Source organism: Taeniopygia guttata, chromosome 9, assembly GCF_048771995.1.
Source record: "Taeniopygia guttata chromosome 9, bTaeGut7.mat, whole genome shotgun sequence".
NCBI lineage: Eukaryota > Metazoa > Chordata > Aves > Passeriformes > Estrildidae > Taeniopygia > Taeniopygia guttata.
In genome coordinates this window covers 22,590,633-22,610,760 of record NC_133034.1, presented here as the reverse complement: position 1 = coordinate 22,610,760, position 20,128 = coordinate 22,590,633, and the positions used below count along the sequence as shown (strand labels likewise).

The 20,128-nt window shown below is 43.1% G+C and overlaps 1 protein-coding gene across 7 annotated transcripts in view; it reads right to left on the bottom strand.

Annotated features, from left to right (window-relative positions):
- The window catches only part of MECOM (MDS1 and EVI1 complex locus), a 330,796-nt gene that overhangs the window by 14,860 nt on the left and 295,808 nt on the right, over positions 1-20,128 (bottom strand). For 2 of the 7 annotated variants that reach the window (XM_072933629.1, XM_032750081.3), the window contains 5 exons: positions 16,953-17,100; positions 15,778-15,934; positions 9,113-10,475; positions 6,943-7,030; positions 4,052-4,078 (listed from right to left, as the gene is read on the bottom strand). In XM_072933629.1, coding sequence (XP_072789730.1) covers positions 4,052-4,078; positions 6,943-7,030; positions 9,113-10,475; positions 15,778-15,934; positions 16,953-17,100 — 1,783 coding nt within the window. The remainder of the gene's footprint in view (positions 1-4,051; positions 4,079-6,942; positions 7,031-9,112; positions 10,476-15,777; positions 15,935-16,952; positions 17,101-20,128) is intronic. The other 5 variants (XM_072933630.1, XM_072933633.1, XM_072933631.1 and 2 more) reach the window with 5 other exon arrangements.

Sequence of the window (20,128 nt, the reverse complement as noted above, 5' to 3'; positions counted from 1 at the left end):
TCGGCCACTGCTCCCATTCACTTGGCTAAACCTTTTCAAACCCATTTCTATTTCTGTCAAGGAGAGTTCACCAATTTAATTAGGTGCATATGAAAAGATACTGGCTTTCATTCCTTCTAAGCCTTTTGCCTGATAATTTTGTGGGTTTTTTTGTTGTTGTTGTTGTTTTTTTTTTTTTGGTTTTTTTTTGTTATTCATGGGCTCACAGAGCTGGGGCACAGCTCCCTCAGGCATTTTTTTCCCAGCTGAAAAAATCAAGATCTGCTTAGCTTCTTTTTGAATGGAAGCTGTTCCCTACCTGTGATCATCATTGTTGCACTTTTCTGTGTCTTTTCTAATTCTGCTATGGCCTTTTTGAGAGGAATATTAGCTGTATTCAAGACCTGAAGCCATGATGATGTTTTCAACTCCTTTCTGCTAAGCACTCATGTGATATTTTCATAAGATTATCAACTTCAAGATCTTTTTCCTCAATGACACAAGTTAAAAGTCACACTTTCCCCATGGTTTTAGGGGTATTTACTGACATTAACTTTTATGGCTGTTTTAATCCTAGTGACTCAGCTTTCTCTGAATCTTCTGCAGAATCTTCATTGTTCTGGATTTGGATACTCACAGTGAACAGTCACAAACTCTCTGCCTGCTCACCCTTCTTCCTATGGAATTTACAGACATATGCCACAGTTCAGGGCCCAGTGACACTCCAAGGTGGACCCACTGATAATCTTCAATGATTGTAAAAATTCCTATTTTGCTCTTCCCCTTTCTCCTCTCTTTTTTTAACGACTAAATGTTAACCCAGGAGAGGACTTTCCTTCTTCCACAATGAATCTCCCACAGCTGAAACACAACTGAAGTAGCTGCTCTTCCTTCCAAACACTGTTAGTACTGATGGCAAAGCAAGACCTTCCTCCACAGGAGTTGTGTTGGCCGTGGAGATGCTACTCAATCCACCAAACTCCTGGAGAGAGGTGCTGGTGAGAGTGCCTGTCCTGGGGGCTGGGTGGCTGCTCATGGTGACCTCCCCTCTTCAGGGATGGTCCCTGGGACCACCAGGGAGGCAGGTGTGTGGCTAAAACCACCAGCTGTGCTTTCAGGGGGTTCTGCACCATTACCCAACACCCAAGGGCTGTGGCTATCCCTGAATGGGGCACGGTGGGGGAAGCACTGCCTGACCCCAAGGATTGAATTAGTGGAATTGCCATGCCTATGGAGAAAGCTCTCTGAGGAGGCAGGAGAGGCAGAAGATCCTATTACATATTTTACATCCAGCTATTGCCTTACGGACAAGTCATGCGCGCTCTTAATCTGCGATCGGTGAATGACAGTGTTTTATATAGAACAGTAACTTTTGATTTACATATATAGGAGTTGTTGATTCTATCTGTGTCCAGATGTCTGGAAAAGGAAGCAGCTTTCCCCCACCTCCCTGAGAGGCTATTAACCTCCGACTGACGCAAACTAATGTGCAGTCACAATTCCCCAGCTCCAACTCAAAAATGCAGACATTACCATAATCGGCTAAAACAAGTATTTATAAACATTTCAGCGGGCAAGATATCATCAGCAGGGGCCTTGAGCATTTGTCTTAAAATTTATTAACCAACCCTAGAAAAAGTGGCATAAATAAAGTGAAGGTCTGCTGTTGCTGCTTTTTAAGAATAACCTGATGATATGAAATAATCTCGCAGATAATGCCATGAATTACTTGACCTCCTGTTTGACAAACATGACTGCTTCATTGCTACTATCACAAAAACAACTGATTTTATGGCCGGACCTCATGGGAAAAAAAAACTGTTCAAGTGTGTGTTTTCTATTTTTACTACTGTTATTTGGGGAACTCTGCAAAATCCAACTGCTAAAGCTCAGGATTTCTCCCTCCCCCAGCTGAAGTTATAGTGTTGCCTCTAAAATCTGCAATTTGTGAATTGTGCTGTCTTGAAACTGCATGTATTTGGACAGCCAGCCCTGGAACTTGGCTGAATTATATTCACGTTCAAGAGACCTATCACATGTGGCTGAACTTTATGAAGCAGTAGCAAGAAACTTCTGATCTGCAGTATGGCTCCAGAATAACTGGATTTGTATGAATCCAATTGGTGGGGATTAAGCTCCGTTAAGAGAATGGATCATGCCCTAAAACTCTGCCCAGTAAGACAAAATCTTTAAGGCATTCACCAAATTCCTTTCCATTTATTTATACAATTGTTTTAATTATTTACAATGGTTCGTCCTAAAGCAAATACTGCCTGCCTAAAATTACAGAACCTCCTTAGAGCAACCTTCTCCTGATGGGACCAAAATGGCATAAATAGATCAAATTAATCCCGATCCATTCAAAGGAGATGCCCACTGATTTGCACCACAGGGCTCCTGCCAAAGAATGAAAAACCAATCTCAAATAATGTTGAAATATGTGGCACATGCAACTGGGAATTGAGATGGAAAGGCTTGTGTGACATAACCAAATCTCTCAAGATGGAGATTCATCCATGAATCAGCATCCTGCTCAGTCACTGCATGTTTTAAACACCTATTGCTGCTGGAGCTGCTCAAACCGTGAGCATGGCCAGGAGACGTACACTCACAAAAGGAGCAGAATGATGGAAATTTGAGGACTAAGCCAAAGTCAAGGAAATCAGACAGAAGAAACAGACTGCACTGGGTTTTTCCACTTCCCAAACCTGCTGAAGCAGAGCCACTTTTCTCAGAGCAGAGGATTAAGGGTGCCTGGGCCAAGTCACAAATCTTGCTATGGCCCCTTCATGTCCTACAACGAATTTCCCAAAGAAAATATTTGGGAACCACCTCCTCCCTTTGACAAGTCTGGCATCTAACCCCACCTCCTGCTTGCTGAACTCCTGCAGCACCTCTGGGTACCCTCAGGAGTCCTTTGGTTCCTGCTCAGCTCTTTCCAACTCAGGCTCCCAGAGCATCTCTGCAGCTGCACAAAACAGCTCTTCCCAGAAGAAAGTGGGATTAAACTCACACAAAGCAAAGGTCCAGCACTGCTCTAGACGTGTTCCAGGGAGGGCACAGAGCAGAGGGCAGGGCTCAGAGCCCAGGGCAGCAGCTCCTGCAGCAGCCTGTGCAGGGACACACAGCAGAGGAGCACGAGAAGATCTCAGCGCTCGCTCTGCAGAATTCTGGCTCTGCCTGGTGAAACGAGTCCAGGTGGCAGCGAGAGCGAGGAGCAGAGTGACTCAGGAGCCCAGCCCTGCCTCCTGGCTCCAGCTCTCCCCTCCAAAGCCCAAAGGTTGGGAAAATCTGGGACGAGCATTTTTGGGTTCGGCGCTGCAGCTGAGGAGCCAGCAGTGCGAGATCAGAACACGGCGTTTTTGGAGTTGCATCTGCAAAAGCAGTTGCTGTGGTTCTTTTTTTTTTTTTTTCTTCCTTTCTCATGAACAATTTAGATGTATTAAAAACAAGGTTTTATAAAAATAGAGGAGAAAGCCCAAATTTATCTCATAGCACAATTCCTGTTCATGTAAGGAGTATGGTGTAAGTATACACAGAGGACAAATTTGACCTAAACACAGAAAATAAATAGGTGTTTTACTTCTGCTTTAAGCACTGCAATGAGCAATTAGGCTCAAAATTTCAAACCTATTAAGGTGACTATTGAAGTGACTACCACAGAAGTCAAGTGAGAGAAAAACATAAAATCCTCTGAGACTCTGTATTTTAATGCAGATTAAATATTTATTAACTATTGCTATCTAACAAGATTTCAGCCTGAAAAATTCACTGCAATCTCTGAAGGAAAATGGCTTGGAACAATTTCAGCCACATATAAACAAAAGACTGCATTCTGCAACCCTCACTCAGGTAAAGCTCCCATTGCCTTCACCAAACAAAACCAGCAGGATCAGGTACATAAAAATAAAGTCAGTTTTTCATGAGAGCATATTTATCTGCTCAGCCATAAGACCCTGTAGGAAAGAGTGGCATGCTCCATGATTGAGAGGTAAGTTATCTTTCATATTATATTTTTCTTATGCAATTTATTTCACAGTGATTAAATTAAAAATATAAGCAGTGAACTTACCCAAATTCTTTGATCAGGAAATTGGAACTGGGAGCAAAATTGAAACAAAAACAACACATTATTCCTGCATTGGAATCCTTATTGCAATCAATGTACTTACTAAGATTTTATTTAAGGATATGAATTAAAATGTTTTTATGAATGATTTATTGGACAGGGGTGTTCTCTCCCTAAAAATTACAATCTTTGTAATGGCAAATTACTGTGGAATGCCACTAAATTATCTAATTTTCATAGCCTTTGGGCACAGGGAGGAATTTTACCCAGCCAGGGACAGGATACAGACTTCAGGGTTATGTCTGTAAGTTCTATTTCAAAAACCTATTTGAACTATCCATCTGTTTGCTGTCATATTATCTAGTTAAGAAATAATAAATTCTTGGTCCCTGAGATGGCAATTTTCAGGAATAAATTCAACAACAAAACCACAAGCTTTTAGGACATGAACAATAAGTTTGTAAATATTTCAAATCCTGCCAGCAGAAAATGAAAACTCGTGGAGCACTCCCCACCTGTGCTTTTACAAGGGTGAACAGGACTATAAAGGAAAAACAGCTTTTCTGGAAGCCGTTCCCCAGCCCTCTATAAATATCAAGCCAGATTCTGCCTTTGCAAACAGGAGGCTCTTTTCTGTTTCATTAAAGTTTGCAAGAAAGCATTATGATATTGTACTTTTTTGACAGGACATGTGCTGGTGGTTTGGTTTTCTTTTACAATGTTCCTTAGTGCCCATTACACTCCTGACCTCTGCACCGATCCAGCTCACACCAGGTTACAGACATCATCCCTCTCACTCAGGTCAGTGAAAAAACCAAAGCCATGGACTTTGCCATGGACTTTTTATTCCATTGCACAGTGAGAAATGTGGAGGAGGGGGTTCTGCAGAGCCAGCCCTCCCTCCTGCCCCTGGGGGCTGGCTCTGCCCCACCTGGGATGGCTCTGCCATGGGGAGGTGGCACCTGACACCTCCTCCTCACACTGCCACCCTTGGGGACAGCACTGGGCCCTTCCTCGGGCACCAACATGAGTTGTTGAATCTTCCTGGGACAAAACACAGAGGGTGGAAGCTGACATCATTCCCATTTAACAGGGAAATGCCCAAAGTCTCCATTTTATCCTCACCTGACTCCCAGTTCCCCAGGTAACTCAAGTCACACAAAAGAATATCCAACTCCATAAAAGAATATCCCATTCCTTTCCTGCCCACCACAACCAAACTCCAAACAGTGAATTTTACCCCAGCAGCCCCTTTCCCACCCACTGACCACCCCACCTACCACTGGCATCTGTCCAACCTGCAGCAACACCTTCAGAACCCCCAATTCCAACATCACTGAACCACTCTGAGTTACAGCTTCTGAGCAGCTAGAAAGCACTAAGCAAAATAATCCTGCTTTTTCCATCAATGCAGTATCTAAAATGCCCTCATTTAAATAATTTACTCATAATTTACAGCTCCTTAACTGCTCTAACAGAATCATTGACTTGATGGGGGGGAACCAGCCTGTTTCACAGCAGGGACAAAAAGCAGATTGAGCTCCTTTGTGCATTAGCACTGTCTGCTACTAAAGGGGAATTTTCACTTGTTTTGCCAATTGGACAGATTTACCTTATTTAAGGTAACTCAGCAGGAGGTGTTAAGCTGCTATTAAACCTTGCACGTAAATTCTCAACGATTTTAATACATCTTAAATTCTTATTTAATGCTTATAAATACTTATATAATGCCATAAATACTTATGGCATGTAAATACTACTAAATACTTTCATACACAATCCAATGCTTTGTTCAAACATTGAAATTGGAAAGGGGTGTTGTGCATCTGCAACCATATATGCTTTCAGCTGGTCCTCCCACTGCAGAAATGCCATGTTTCAGAACATATTCCATTCAAGTTAGGACATAATAACTTAGGACTTCATGGGAAAAAAAAATCAAGTGGTAATTGGGCTGTTTTGCCCAGGAATTCAGAGGAACCTGAACCAGAGACAGCAGCTCATGGTCGTGTGCTTAAAATACAGGATGTGTAGAAGGTATCATTGCTAAGATGAAACAGCCCAGAGTCTGCAAGGAGTCCAAATCTGTAAATATCACAGAGGATTTTATTGCAGGTGTAAGATTGAACCGAGATTTTTAGCAAAATCTCCTTGAGCAAGGAGGAGGAAGACAAAATGAGGGCGCAGTGCCGGTGAAGAAATGCAACGTGTAGTTTGCACACAGATCCTCTTCCTATGCCACAGACACATCACAGTGGTTAAACTGTTTTGGGACACCCTCCTAAATGTTTTTCATCCAGGATTGTGGTCTGTGACCAAGTGAGCAGCCCTCATAAAGTCTGTTCTCAGGACTGGAAGAGCAGGGATGCACACACACTGCACACGCTGCAGCCCACAGCAGCTACCAGAGAAACCGTGCAGCGTTTGCACTATGAGGCTTGCAAACAACAGGTGGAAACTTTTCTCTCTTTTATGAGAGCCCTTAAACAAAATAAAATCCCTGTTAAAGCGGGATGTTCAGCTTTTCTGGCCTCACTGTGAATCTGCACCGACTCCTCATAGTCAACACTGACTCTCCTTGCTCAGAGCACAGGAGGGTGCTGAAGACATGAGTGGCTGCAAATAGTGGTAGCTACGTTATGGTTTTGGAGGAAAATGGTTCTAAAAGACACACTCAGTTCGAATCTGGCTTCCTCTACAATCAAAACATGTTGTTTCATCTGCAAAACATCAAGAAGCTCAGAACAATGCTTACGCTTTTCCACCACAATGGTCCAGCAAAAACTGTGTGCTTTAGGAAATCCAAAAATGACTAAGACTGCATTCATTTCTCTGCACCTGCTTTGAAGCATCAACAGGCTTGTTTACAACATCAAAATTCCCAAAATACTTACTTGTGGATGAAACAAGAATCCCGGGGAAGGTCTCAAGTATTTCTCTTTTAAAGCTTCCAGTGGGTCAGTTAGCTTTCTTTTTTCTACTCTGTAAATGTTAAAATTAGATTTGCTTGTGATGAATCAGTCTCAGATATTAATAATCATACAGTTAGTCGGGTTTAAAACAGGCAATAACATGTCAAGCAATTTGTTCCTAGGAGATAACAGTAAAAGATAAGGGAGGACTCTCAAATCTTGATTCACACACACAGCTCATTACTGCCAGGGTGGGGCTGGGAATCACCTTTAAAGTAGATTATACCATTTAAATAGGGAATAATCCCATTTCAAAAGGTTGATAATGTTTATAATAGGAACCAATGACTAACTACCAAGCACTTTTATACAGAAATTAGGCAACTGAGTACGCTCAACATTAAGAGGAGAGGAATCAAGGCAACAGAGCCTTGAGCAATGGGTCCCTTGCCATCTGTCCACACATGACACCACAGCCACCACCCTGGAAACCTCCCCTGTGCACAGCCAAGGTCAGCAGGGCAAGAAAAGTGCCAGCAACAAATCCTGCAATTCACTCATGGCAGCAAATCCCAGCGTGGACAATTCAGAAACAGCATGGAAATTTGAGGATTTTGCTTTTTCTGGTATTGATGTGCATGGTTTCATGGATGAATCGTGCTGTCCATGTGTAGAGGTAACTCATGGCAAAGGAAGGCTCAGTAATAACTGGCCTCGTGCTGTGCTGCCAGAATCTGTACAGATTTCATTAAAATCATAGAAATGTAGGCTCACAGAATGGTTAGGGTTGGAAGGGACCCTAAAGATCATCTTGTTCCAACCCCTCTGCCCTGGGCAGGGGAGTTTGCAATGCAATTTAATTAGTTGGTAATGCAGGGCCATAAAACATGGATCATTATTTCCGCTGCTTCAGGCATTTTAAGTGAATATGACGCAAAGAAAACTTATGGTCTAACACAGATATCAATCTGGCATGAATAAAACCATCTCACTAAATAGCATCATATCCTGTTTCTTCATAACGTAGACTTCTTGTCTTATGCACCAGCACTCTCCAAAAACTTTGCCCACAGCATTTCTTTTTTAGATAAAGTAATAAATTAACATAATTTACATGGCAGTATCCTTTTTTTTAATAGCAAGAGGCTGTAAAATCAGCCATTTATATTACAGATGAATATATTTATAGCTAATATTTCTCTAAACTAATTTAGATACATTACTTTAACTTGTTAGGTATATAAGTGTAGAAAGGGCAAAGGGGGGCTGACACACACAGGATGCAGGTGAAATTCACATCCCAGTGAAATCCATCTCAGTTCTGCTGGCAACACCGGATTTTACCACTGTTTTTTAAAATCTCAGCTCATTGACAGCGTGCACCTTTCAAAGCCAACAATGCTCCCACTGATTTCACAAGGTGGCCATGGATGGGGATCTGCACAGCCTGGTGGAGTGGAAGGTGTCCCTGCCCATGGCAGCGGGGTAGAATGAGGTGAGCTTTAAGGCCCCTTCCAACCCAAGATTTTCTCTGATGATTCTAAGGAACCCACTGCTGAGGCTTTGTGCACACAAGGATGCTGTGCCTTCATTTCTATGAACAAAATGCCCAAAGAAATCAACCCAGTACTCAAAAAATGGTAACAAAGGGCAGAAATCATTCTCAATTCCCATACTTTTAACACATCTTAGGGCCACTATGTTTCTTTGTTGCGAGAAACTCCTCTTGAATCCAAGAGGAGCTGGCAAAGTGGAGTACAAGGGGTACTCCAGGGGAAGCCAGAGGAGGCAGAGTTTTGGAAGAAAACGAACTTCAGGCAAACCAGTGACATCAAATACAGATCAAATAAACAAGCATTCAATACTGATGCCAACTCAGAGAATATATTCAACCCCTGCATGAAAAGCTATGCATGTTGAACTGATAACTAATAACTAATGGCAATGAGGGCTTGCTAATTGCAGCACTGCCAGTCCTGTGGCTCAGCTGGGATGTGAGGAGGCATGTACAGGTCAGCATGTGGCCTGGGCCCCCATGCCCTGGCAGTGCAATGGCACCTCCAGGGACACTGGGAGGGGGACAGGGTGGCAGCCCTGGCAGACCTGGCTGCCTGCACCGAAGGATGCTGGAAGGCAGCAGACAGTCCTTTACCTGTATATGGGATCCATAAAGAACGGGGTGGGCCTGGCGTGCTGCAAAGAGGACTCTGAAGCTTTCCTCTGCTCGAGGTCTCCTCCTTTCTTCTCTCCAAAGACGTGGTTTTTCCGAGGCTCAGCTTGCCTCGTGCTGCTGGCTCGGCTTCGGCTGCCCATGCTGAGATCCAGAGGCTGGTCCTGGCTGGATGCAGAGGGGGCTGCTGGCTTTGAGGGGATGGGAGTAAGTGGCTTCTCCTCCTTACGTTTTATGGTGAGGTCAAAGGGAGACTCAGAGCTTCCCTTTGGGATCTTCTTAATTTCACTGGGTGATTGGGGCTCCACTTTCAAGGGTAACGGTCTCAAGTCTCTATCAGGAAATGGATACATTGATTGAGAGAATGCTGGAAAAAACGGGAGGGGAAACATGGAAGGGTAAGGTAAGGCTCCGACTTTTTTGTCTTGCAGCCCCACAAGTCCTGTTGAACCAAAGTACTTTTCAGCAATAGAAGCAATAGCCTTTATAGAATCATTCACCGCTCCTGACACCGCAGTCTGCTCCTCTAAGGATGGTGAGAAAATGGAATGATTGCTGTGGTCTTTCTTATTATTTATTGACGCCAGGCTCTGCAGAGAGCTTACTTTGTCTTTGAACATTTTACCATTTTCTTTAAATTTCTCTTTCTCACTTTCAATGTCACTTTCCAGATCAGAGCCCGAGGTGGTTTCCAGGTCACTGCCACTGGGGGTACTGACATCGTCAAGGTCAAGGTCACTACTCTCTGACTGGTCACTGAGTTTCTCATGTGGCCTCTCTTCAGAGGACCCTTCTGGTTGAAGCTCCACTGGCTTATTCTCCCCTACTGATGGTTGTTTATTTAGTGCCTTCAAAATATCCTGGGTGGCTGGCAGTATCTGAGGATTTGTCATGAGGGGACTTTGGCTTTTGTTTGTCTGATCTGCGCTCGGAAGTCCTTTAACAGGAGAACTAGTAGGTAGCAAAGGTGGCCTGTGGTACAAGCCTGAAGGAAACAGACCGGGGAAGCTAAAAGAAAATCCAGGAGCTGTTGGAAAGGTAAGACCAGCAGGATGCCTATTGGCTCCAAAATAGTCAGCAAGGCCCGGATTTGCATGATTCATATTAACCATGGACGTTTTATCCATAGCTGGGGTTCCAGGAAGAGAAATGCCTTGGCCAAAAAATCCTCCTGCTGCAAAATGGTTCTTGCCCTCACAAAATCTCCTGTGTTTATTTAAGGAAGACGTAGTGCTGAACATTTGTCCACAGTCTTTGCACTTGATTTGGGTTCTGCAATCAGCATGCATGCGCTTATGACGACAAAGGTTTGAAAACTGAGTATAGGATTTATGGCAGACCTCACCTGTATGTAAACAACAACAACAACACATCTCAGGCTTTGTGGTAATTGCCCCCACCCTCAAAGCTGTGCAAATAATACCATTTTTTACCCGCCAAATGTCAATCAGGAAGCCACAGGGAGAGGTCTAGGTGCACAAATGTATAAAAGCAACTGTGCTGTCCAAAGCAAGGATCGAGCAGACAAATGTCAGAAGACAGCAACCAAACCCGCTCCAACCAAGCAGAAAAGGTCTGGAATCACTAAAAGACACACTGTCCTCATTTGCTCTTTGCACTGCACAGTGCTGCACGTTCAGTACCATTATTCCACGTTGCATTAGCCCCCAGAGCCCCCCACGTGCTGTGACCCCACATGAACCCACGGTGCTCCTGTGTGAGAGCACAGGTGTCTTCAAATGGCATCCATTTATGTCACTATTCCCATGTGGAAATGAATCATTAAAATAAATATTTGCAGGACCAGACAGAGATGAAGCTGCCTCACAGAGCTTTCACTCTGCAAGAATAGAAAAGAGGTGAAGGAGGAGACAACCAGGTATTTCCTATTTCCAAGTATAAACATTTTTTTTTCCACTTATAATGAAAATTTAATCTCATGGAAGTCCAGGCTGGAACCTGGAAAACCTCAGTACTCTCGTATGTCCAATGCATTTCTATTCATGCAATGCATACAGTGCTCACAGGTGCCTGTAACTCTAAATTCCACATCTTAACTTTCCTAGTCTTAATATTGCTTATTTGCCTCTTGCACATGACAAGATAGATCATATTTCAACAACAATTTCCTTTAAGAATGAAACCCTCTTTATTTGCACATCTGATGCTCAGTAAGAGCCCGATGAATTTCCTTTCAAACACTTCTGGGATGAGAATGATTTCAGTCTCACAAATGCAGCATTTGGGAGAAGGTCTGGGAGCACACAGGGGAGCAGATCTGCCTTGAGGTCAGGGCCTGATCTCTGCACGCTGGAGCTCAGCTCCCAGCAACCTTCCACAGTGGCAGGAGGCTGGAAATGGTCCCAGTGGTGCAGAGTGAGACACTAGAGAGACAATCACGTCACTGAGGCAAACAGGATTTTGCAGGCTCCTGGTTTTCTGGCTGCTACAGACCTTAGGGAGCAAACAGGGGCAGCAACCGAGTTAAGAGTCTGCAAGTAGAAGTGGGGTTTGGAAGAGGGCAATGCTTAGCTCCCCAGTGACTTTTTATGTCCCTTCTTGGCACCTTTTGGATGAGCAGGAGCATCCCAAGGCTGTGCTGTGCCTTGTGCTTTTCATTATGCCAAAATTTGTTTGTACCTCTGCACTACCTTGCTTCTAACAGTATCAGCTCCAGACTTGTTTGAAAACAACCACTATCAGCAAACACTGTTATCCTTGCAACAAATCCCTTTTTTCTTTTTTCTTTTTTTTTTCCCCAGCCTGAAGAAAGCATGTGGCCGCTTTATTTTTTATTTAATTTCTGTTCTATCATAAACTCTCATCTTTCACACATCAAAGCCGCACAACAATGCGCATTGTGTATTCCGAGGCCTTTTTAACAATCATTTTCATGATTTGAGACAGTCTGACATAATTTACAATGGCTCTATTTTAAGCCTGCGGAGGAAACTGAATTGAATGTATCCCATCCTGCACTCTTGGTTCCCATGAACTGCAATCACGTCCTCTAACTTCCACTCGCACCGGGGCCCGCGCTAACCTTCCTGCTCCTCCAAATCCCTGCCCTTGAGAAACTCCACCACTTGTTGTCATCTCCTGACTGTTTACCTCTTCAGCAGCCTGCTCCCTATCTCACCAACAATGCTCCTATTGTTCCCGGGCCTGATCCTGCCCCATCCACCCGTTTTTCCCCTGTTCACATCCCACACTGACATCCCCGGGACAATTCGTGGGGTAAACGGTGCAGGATCGGGCCCAAACACAGGAAATTTGCAGTGTGGTAATTCAGGAAGGAGGTTTGTTTCTGTGTATCAGTTACTGTTCCTGCTGGAAATCTTCATTCACAAGGAAAGGCAAGAAAGAAGAGAGAGAAAAACAAAAATCAAGCGAAGAATAGACAGGGAAAAAAAATAGAAGAGATAGAAATAAGAGAGACAAGAAGGATGAAAGGAGATTATTTTAGTTTCTTGAAAATGTTTGGTTTTCTCTTGTTTAAATCTTTTGTCCCTTTAAAAATAATTTATTTGCCTATTTAACATAGATTTTTTAATTTAACATAGAATTATTTATCATTCATTTTTGCTTTGATTTTTCTGCAATTTTCTCCTATTTTTAACTTAATTCCAGGCATAAGATTTCTGTTCCACACTCCAGGGTGCAGAATCAGGCCCCTCACTGTTTACACAGTAATTTCCCCCAGCTCCCACCACACTGATCACAGAAACCAAAATTAAGCTGATCCAAATGGTGACTCGAGTGTTGCATCCATAGGTTCACACAAGCTGGATATTATGAATCTACTCCTCTCCCATGTCTAAAGCAGGATAGACCATATGCATTTTCCCAGAAAAATAAATATCTCAAATGCATGCACTTCCAAGGATAGGCTATTGTAGAATTTAAAAGAAATCATGTTTTATGAACTTTATATCTTCTACCAGGTTGCACTGAGGTCCTGCTTCTTATTCACATGGCTTTATTAAAGATAAGGCCTTGATCAGGTTGGCTGGAGTGGCAAAGTCCTGAAAAGAGGGGTATTGGCACAGATTAGGTCTTCCTAAAATCTGGAAAGTTCTCCCATAAAGAACAGTAGTACATTATTAAACTATTATTCTCCATTAATATACTCCATTGTCAACAAGAATATATTCTTGTTGAAGAATATTATTATATTATCAAGAATATCTCTCTCTATATGTATATATGTATCTTACTATAGATCAAGAAATATTCTACTCTGAAGAAAAGCAAAAATATGCACTTAAAATTTTAAGATATCCTTACAGGCTATTAAGGGAGATGTAAATTAATAATTTGACTAAATGCATTTTATTTCAGTTTTCAAACAGTTCAGTCGATAATGGCAATACATTAAAACACATAAATATTTATTATTATAATCTCAGCAAACAATTAACAGCTGTACCAACAATTTGCCTTTTCGAGCACTGAAATTATTTAAAAGTATTCAGTGAGGCGCTGCTTGCATTCAACAGGTATTTAATTTCATTTTTAGGGCTGGCAAAGAAATTTTGTGCCCTGGTGGCAGCCCTTGCACCCTGGGGTACTCTTCCTCTTGGGGACTGTCACCTGCAGCCTGGTGTGTCACAGCATCAGTGACGGGCACACCAATGCCACAGGGACTCTGGAGTCTAAACTGTGTCTAAACTGACTGTGACACCTCCATGGGTATTCCCAAGAGCCAGGACTCCTCAGATAAATTTGTGTTATAAGATCTGCCTCCTTTTCATCATGTGACTTAAACTTTAGTAGATGGGGGGTGGTTATCAACTTTAATTGTTTCCATGTATGAAAGCAACAGAAGCTGGGTTTGATTTCTGCTGTTACACCTTACTACAGCCTTTAAATCTCACTGCCGTGCTTTTAAGCAACTAACTTGTAGGAGAAGCTCCCCTTCTTGCAGCTTTTACTGTTCTACGGACTCCAGGTTTAAACAAACCCCCAAACATTGCAAAAAATTAATCTCGTGCCTACACACTCTGTACGGTGATTGTCTCTGAATCCCAAATTAGCCAGCAGTTAAGTTTGCATATTTTCTGCTTATTAAAAAAATTACTGTAAGTACCATTTAGAATCTGTTCAGTCCATTATGGCATGTGGTTTCTATTTGGGGAGGCTGGAGATTTTGTGAAGGCAGTGAGTAATTACCTTAGTGCTGGTGAGTTTTCACTCAAGCTTGGGCGGCACACTGTAATAAGAGACAGTTGCCATAAACAGACTGGTACGAGTAAATCATGGTGTGTGGCCTTCTGGTGGAAAGCAGATATCTGCTCTAGGTGACCCTACCTCACTCTCACAGCTCAGCAAAGCTGACCAAACACGTGGTCTCCAAACCTTTTTGCTCTGCAATTACACGGCTGTTATCCGTAGGTTGCTCCATGGGGTTTCATCCCTTGCACTATGTGTGAATACCAGTGGTTGTTTTGATTTATCAGGAAAACTAGCAACGAAAAAGCATTTGAGAGATTATTTCATCCATGAGAGCTTCCACTCAGAGATTTCTTTGTAGGACATTGCAATAGGCCTAACTGAGGAGTCCCTACCTAACCAGAAGTTAGTTTCTTAATTAAGTTTAATCATTTAATCTGCAATCAGCTTTAAAAATTATTAGTAATATTTAATATTGGATCTATTATATATTTTCTCATTGAAGGAATCCAAAACAAAAGTATTACTAATCCAATGGCAGATTACAGATTTTGCACAAATGAGTTGCTTAAGCCAATACTCCTCCTCTTGAGGAAATATATTAATTTGTGGCCAATGCTTTTCACAGGTGTGGTGCAGATGTTTCAGTAAATTATTGTTGAGAGCAGCAAAAGATTGAAAGGTTTAGCAGACAAGTAGGGGAGATGGTCAAGGTACTTTTCTAGTCACAGCAGGTGCCTGAAAAGGCTGTGGTGGAGAACAGCACCACCAACAATACTTTAAAACATTTTCTGCCTCTGCTTCCCCAGTGAAAGGGAGGGAAAGCAACCTGCACTCTTCCCAAGCAGGGTCTGGCTCAGCAGCAAATGCAAGGCGCTGAGGATCCCATCTAAGCCCAGTACAGAGCCAGGCTCAGATCCAAGGCCAGTTTTATTGCTGGAGAAGCTGTTAGTGAAGAACTAACAGCTCAACTCGGTCCTTAAACTTGGGGCATGCAGAGGAGCCTTGAAGAAGGTAGCAAGATGAATCTCACAAATCTCTGAGATTTGTTTTCCAAATCCAGCAAAAGTCATGGCATGTGCTGTGGACACTCTGCAGCCCAAAATCTGCTCTTACAGCAGGAGGAGCAGTCAGCTCAGCACGGTGCAGAGCAATGAGGCTGCAGTCACCAAGCCTGGCACGGCCCCTTCTGGCTAAATCCCACTCCTCACTTTGCACCTGTGCGTGGAAAAACATCCCCGCGACAACAGGTACAGTTAACACAGCACACAGTGTCTGTCTGAAAAGGAAAACCACATGAAAATAACTCCATGCATTGGACCACAAATTCCCCAGAACTCACTCAGTAACTCACAGCCCCTGTGACACGGGTGGGGAATTCAAAGGGAGCAGAACACAACCTCCTGCTTGCAGACCGCGCTGCTTCGCGGCGACAGAAACAACACTTAATCAAAGACGTTTCGTAGAAGACTTACATATAAAAGGTTTGACACTGCTGTGGATGTGTTTATGCTGTTTGAGGCCCGAAGAAGTGGCAAAGGTTTTGCCACACTCTGGACAAGCGTGAGCACGAGCCCCCACATGCTGGGAACGAATGTGCCTCTGAAGGTTGCTGGGGTCCGTGAAAACCTGCTAGGAAATGAGTACTGATTAACCAAGAAACTTGACTGTGGAAGAAGGCAGTTATTACAAGAGTCTTTTAAAATTCAAACCTTGGAGGTATTTTTGGGAGCATTCTAAGGTTAAAACCCTTGCTAATGGCCAGCAATGCAAGCTGTGCCTGCAGGAAGGGGCCTCAGTTTCCCAGGATCACCCAAGTGTTGTGTTAACCCCTTTGCAGCAGAAACATTTGACTTTGCTGTTTGAAATTGCACATTTGAGGTCACAGATTTCATGGGAAATGAGTGAAAATGGGGCTGCTCTAAACCTCAAATGTTACTGCAATAGAAATACTTTATACTGATACCTGAGTGTGTGACAACAAGTAATCCTGTACACAACTCAGAGCTAGAAACCAGGGCTTGGTTACATCTTATAAGTGTCAGCTCAATGTGAAATTCCCAATATTGCAGCAAATCTACCTAAAACAAATTAAGTCCTCATGAAAAAGGGCCCATCTTTGGAAATCTGATAAAAAGCAAATGCAGAGTACCACATACTATACAAATAATCCCCACAGCAAGCCCAGTGCTGGGAAGTGATGGAGATGCTTTAGAGATGAGAGTTGTACTCAGTGCAGCTGGAGTGCATTTCTATTGCTTATTTTTGATTTATATTGCAGTAGAGTCCTGAAGTTTCTGGTCCCAGCAGCTGACACACAGCCTAGGGAATCCTCTGCCTTGTGTTTCCCTGGGGGTTCTTTCCCCTCCTTGACCTTACACCCCACCAATCCTTTCAAGCCAAGCCCTGAGCTCAAGAATGCTCAGCATCCTGCATCAGTGCCCATTTCAGACTCCACAGCCATTTCCAAATCAAAAGGGAAAGAAAAAGAACATATTTTCAAAGTAGACGTGAAAACCCTTGAGAAACCATCTGGAGCACAGCAGAAGCCCTATGCCCTCCTGCATCCCAGCCTGGGGCACCCCCATTTCTAGGCTCCCCTGCATCCAGCAGCACAAGAAGTGCCAGGCAGCCTAAAAATTCACTGTACCTTGGCACAGTTCTCACACTCGTAGTGCTTCCCGCTGTCGTGTGACATTTGGTGACGTATCAAGTTGGACTTCCAGTTAAAAGCTTTGGGGCACTGGTCACACTTGTACTCCCTCTCCTCGCTGTGTGACAGCATGTGCTTCTCCAGGCTGTGGAAACAGGAACAGGGCTCAGTGAGATGTGGGTTTATAGGAAGAGGAGAGAGCAGAGCACATCGTTACAGCCAAAAGAAAAAAAAAATTTAAAGCCCCAAAGGCCCAGTCCTGTCAGAAATGAGTCCTGTGAGTTCCAGGCTCACCCCAGCCAGAAGGCAGAACCTCCCTCTCCCCACCAGAATAACACATCCTCTCATGTTTTGCCAGCCACTTGCTAATGCTCCAGGAGATGCTGCTGCCATCGCTCCCCAAGGAGATTATTTCATACAACTCTCAGTATTTCATTCTGGTAATTCTTCCCTGCAGTCTGAATTATTTCTGCCTTATGACTTTCCCTCTAAACACACCTTGGATGCCACCACCTGCTATAAATCCACTCCTTTGATGGAAGTCAATTTTTCTTAACAGTAGGAATAGATGAGGAATAACTCCTCTGGAGTAGGACAGGATGAGTTTAAGAAGCCTCCAGATAAGGTACACCACAACTGAAGTTATTCTTGATGATTAACTGTGTGCAATTGTGTGGTTGTTTAGTCATTAATTTCTTATTCAGTCTATTATTAGGATATTCAAAGTCCACCTAAATTCTGTTGCACATCTTTAATTTTTGTTTCTGAATTTTTATCATTAATTTGTAGCAAATATGCATTTTTAAACAGCTGTATTGCTTGGTCACATACAGAGTCATAACTCACACCGCTGCTTGAGGGAAGGTCACTACATAATGCAAGAGTGGATTCACAAAAAACCCACTGGAAAGAGGAAATTTTAGCCTGGGAAGCCCAAACTGTTTTCACATGAAGTTCCCACTGATCTCTGCTGAATCAGTGAACCAAACCTGCTGAGGTTACAGCCTTGTTTGGGTTGAGCAGCCCAAACAGCAACCTGCATTCTCAGCCACAGGCAATGGAAATGCTTTCACTCTGCAGATGCTCTTACTTCTACCCCTCTTCTTCTTTTGGGGGTTGAGGGGGAAAATAATTCTGGCTTTGCCTCCTAGTACTTGTATAACAATTGACTTTCCATCATGTAAAGAAATATGCCATAAGCCCTAGAGAGATTCTTGTCCCTGGCTGTGGCACCAGGTCCCAGACTGTGTCTGGCCATCAGCACTGGGCACTCCTGGACCCAACACCCCCATCTTCCTGCTCAGCTCTTTCTCCATGTAATTACTCACACCCTCAAGCACGGCTCATTTGGGCCCTTTATTTTATATAATCTGGATATAGCACACTTTGGCACTTTTTGCAGTGAACTGTCTGTGTGGTGTATGAGCCTTTCAATAATTCAGAAGTTCACAGAACTGCTGCATTCACCCTCATTTTTCACTCTTTATCACAGTACTGCCCATCTATTTATGATGACTTGTTCTTTGTTTTCTGCCTTTTCTCTTCAATATTTAATATTTTAAGCTAAATTTACATTTCCTCAATGATTCCCATATGTTAGATATCGTCCTCTCATTCGCAGGGAGAAAAGAACTTTAACACTGAATAACTCCCAACGTGCAAAAACCTCACAGACCAGAGTCCTGCCCCACCCAGGCAATTCTTCTGACTTGATCTTCCTCCATCAGCCCCTTGGAATCAATCCCTCAGACTGAAAATCAGACACATAGAGCCACACACTGCCCAACATCAGCCAAAGAACAAAACCTTGTGCCTGTACAAATTCCTGCTCAGCAGGGTGACCTGTGCTGGGCAGGGATGTTTGGCACACCATGTTTCAATTTCAGTGTCATCAGTTTTGTCCTAGGGCAAGGATCATCCACTGATCTGAGATACCCCACATGATTCTGGGGTAACTGCTCCATGGAGAGGAGTGAAGGAACATCTCAGTTTTAGGAGAGAGGGCTCCATCTGCAGAACCAGCACCTGGAGCATCCAGGAGCAATTATTCAAAAAGGGACCAACTCTGGGCATGCAGAAAACCATGCTAACCTCCAACAGACACCATGAGACCCCGGATCATGGACTCGTGAGGATTTCTGTGAAACACACAAAATATTCTAAATTGTGTCAAAATATTCTAAATTGAAACACAAAAAATATTCTAAAGCCAGGTTTTATGGGGCAAATGATTTGCATGTGTCCTAAAAAGGGCAGTTCACAGTCACCCTGGTTGTGCCCACACAAAGTGGAAAAAAAAAGAAGACAGGATGGGAGTGTGGGAATGGTGCTAAGACTGAAAAAACAAGAGATCCTGGATATCAAGCAGCTTCCTATGAAAGGCACTGCCCCATCTCAGCAGAGCATCTGGCCCAGGACTTTGCTACTGAGATATTTCAACATTACTATCAAACATTGGTTGAAGTTATCCTTCCCCAGGAGAAGAAATCACCAAGATGTGAATCTGTAAGGGATGCACTGCAAAAATTCCTGTGTACTCCCAGTATCTTCCAGCAACTTGCAAAATTTGCCGTTAATCTGCACTGCAATATTGTATTTTAAGTAATCACAGAAACTATAGTGATAGGAAAGCTGCACTGTTTACATTCTATGTGTATTTTAGGTATAAATGCACACAGGTCTATCTGTTTTAGCAGAGAGGTAAATTTAAGAAAACAACAAATTCTTGTCTGTCATGACCATATAGCTTAAAATAAATATCCATATAGACATATTTATTAACATCTAGAACCCATCTCCAACTAAAATGGCTTATCTGCAAAGGCAAAATTGGTAACATCAGTGAACAACACTCAGGGATGGTCCAAATTATTTCTACCTAAGATTAAGGGACCCGGACCTCAGCTGATGTGAAGTAGAACCACTCCTGTGACTTCACTGCAATCAGCCCAATTTAGATCTGATTAGCAAAAGATCCAGCTCTTAATATAAGGTTCTCACTAAGGACTTCAAGCACAAGGAGAAAATTTCTGATTTATTTAGACTCTATTTCTTTTTATACCATAAACCACCAGGTGGAATAAAAATCCTGCTCATCTTCACCCTTAGTTTCTGCAGAAGGTGAAAGTATCAGGTTCTGATGCCCTGCAGGATCCAGCTGAAGCCATCACAGA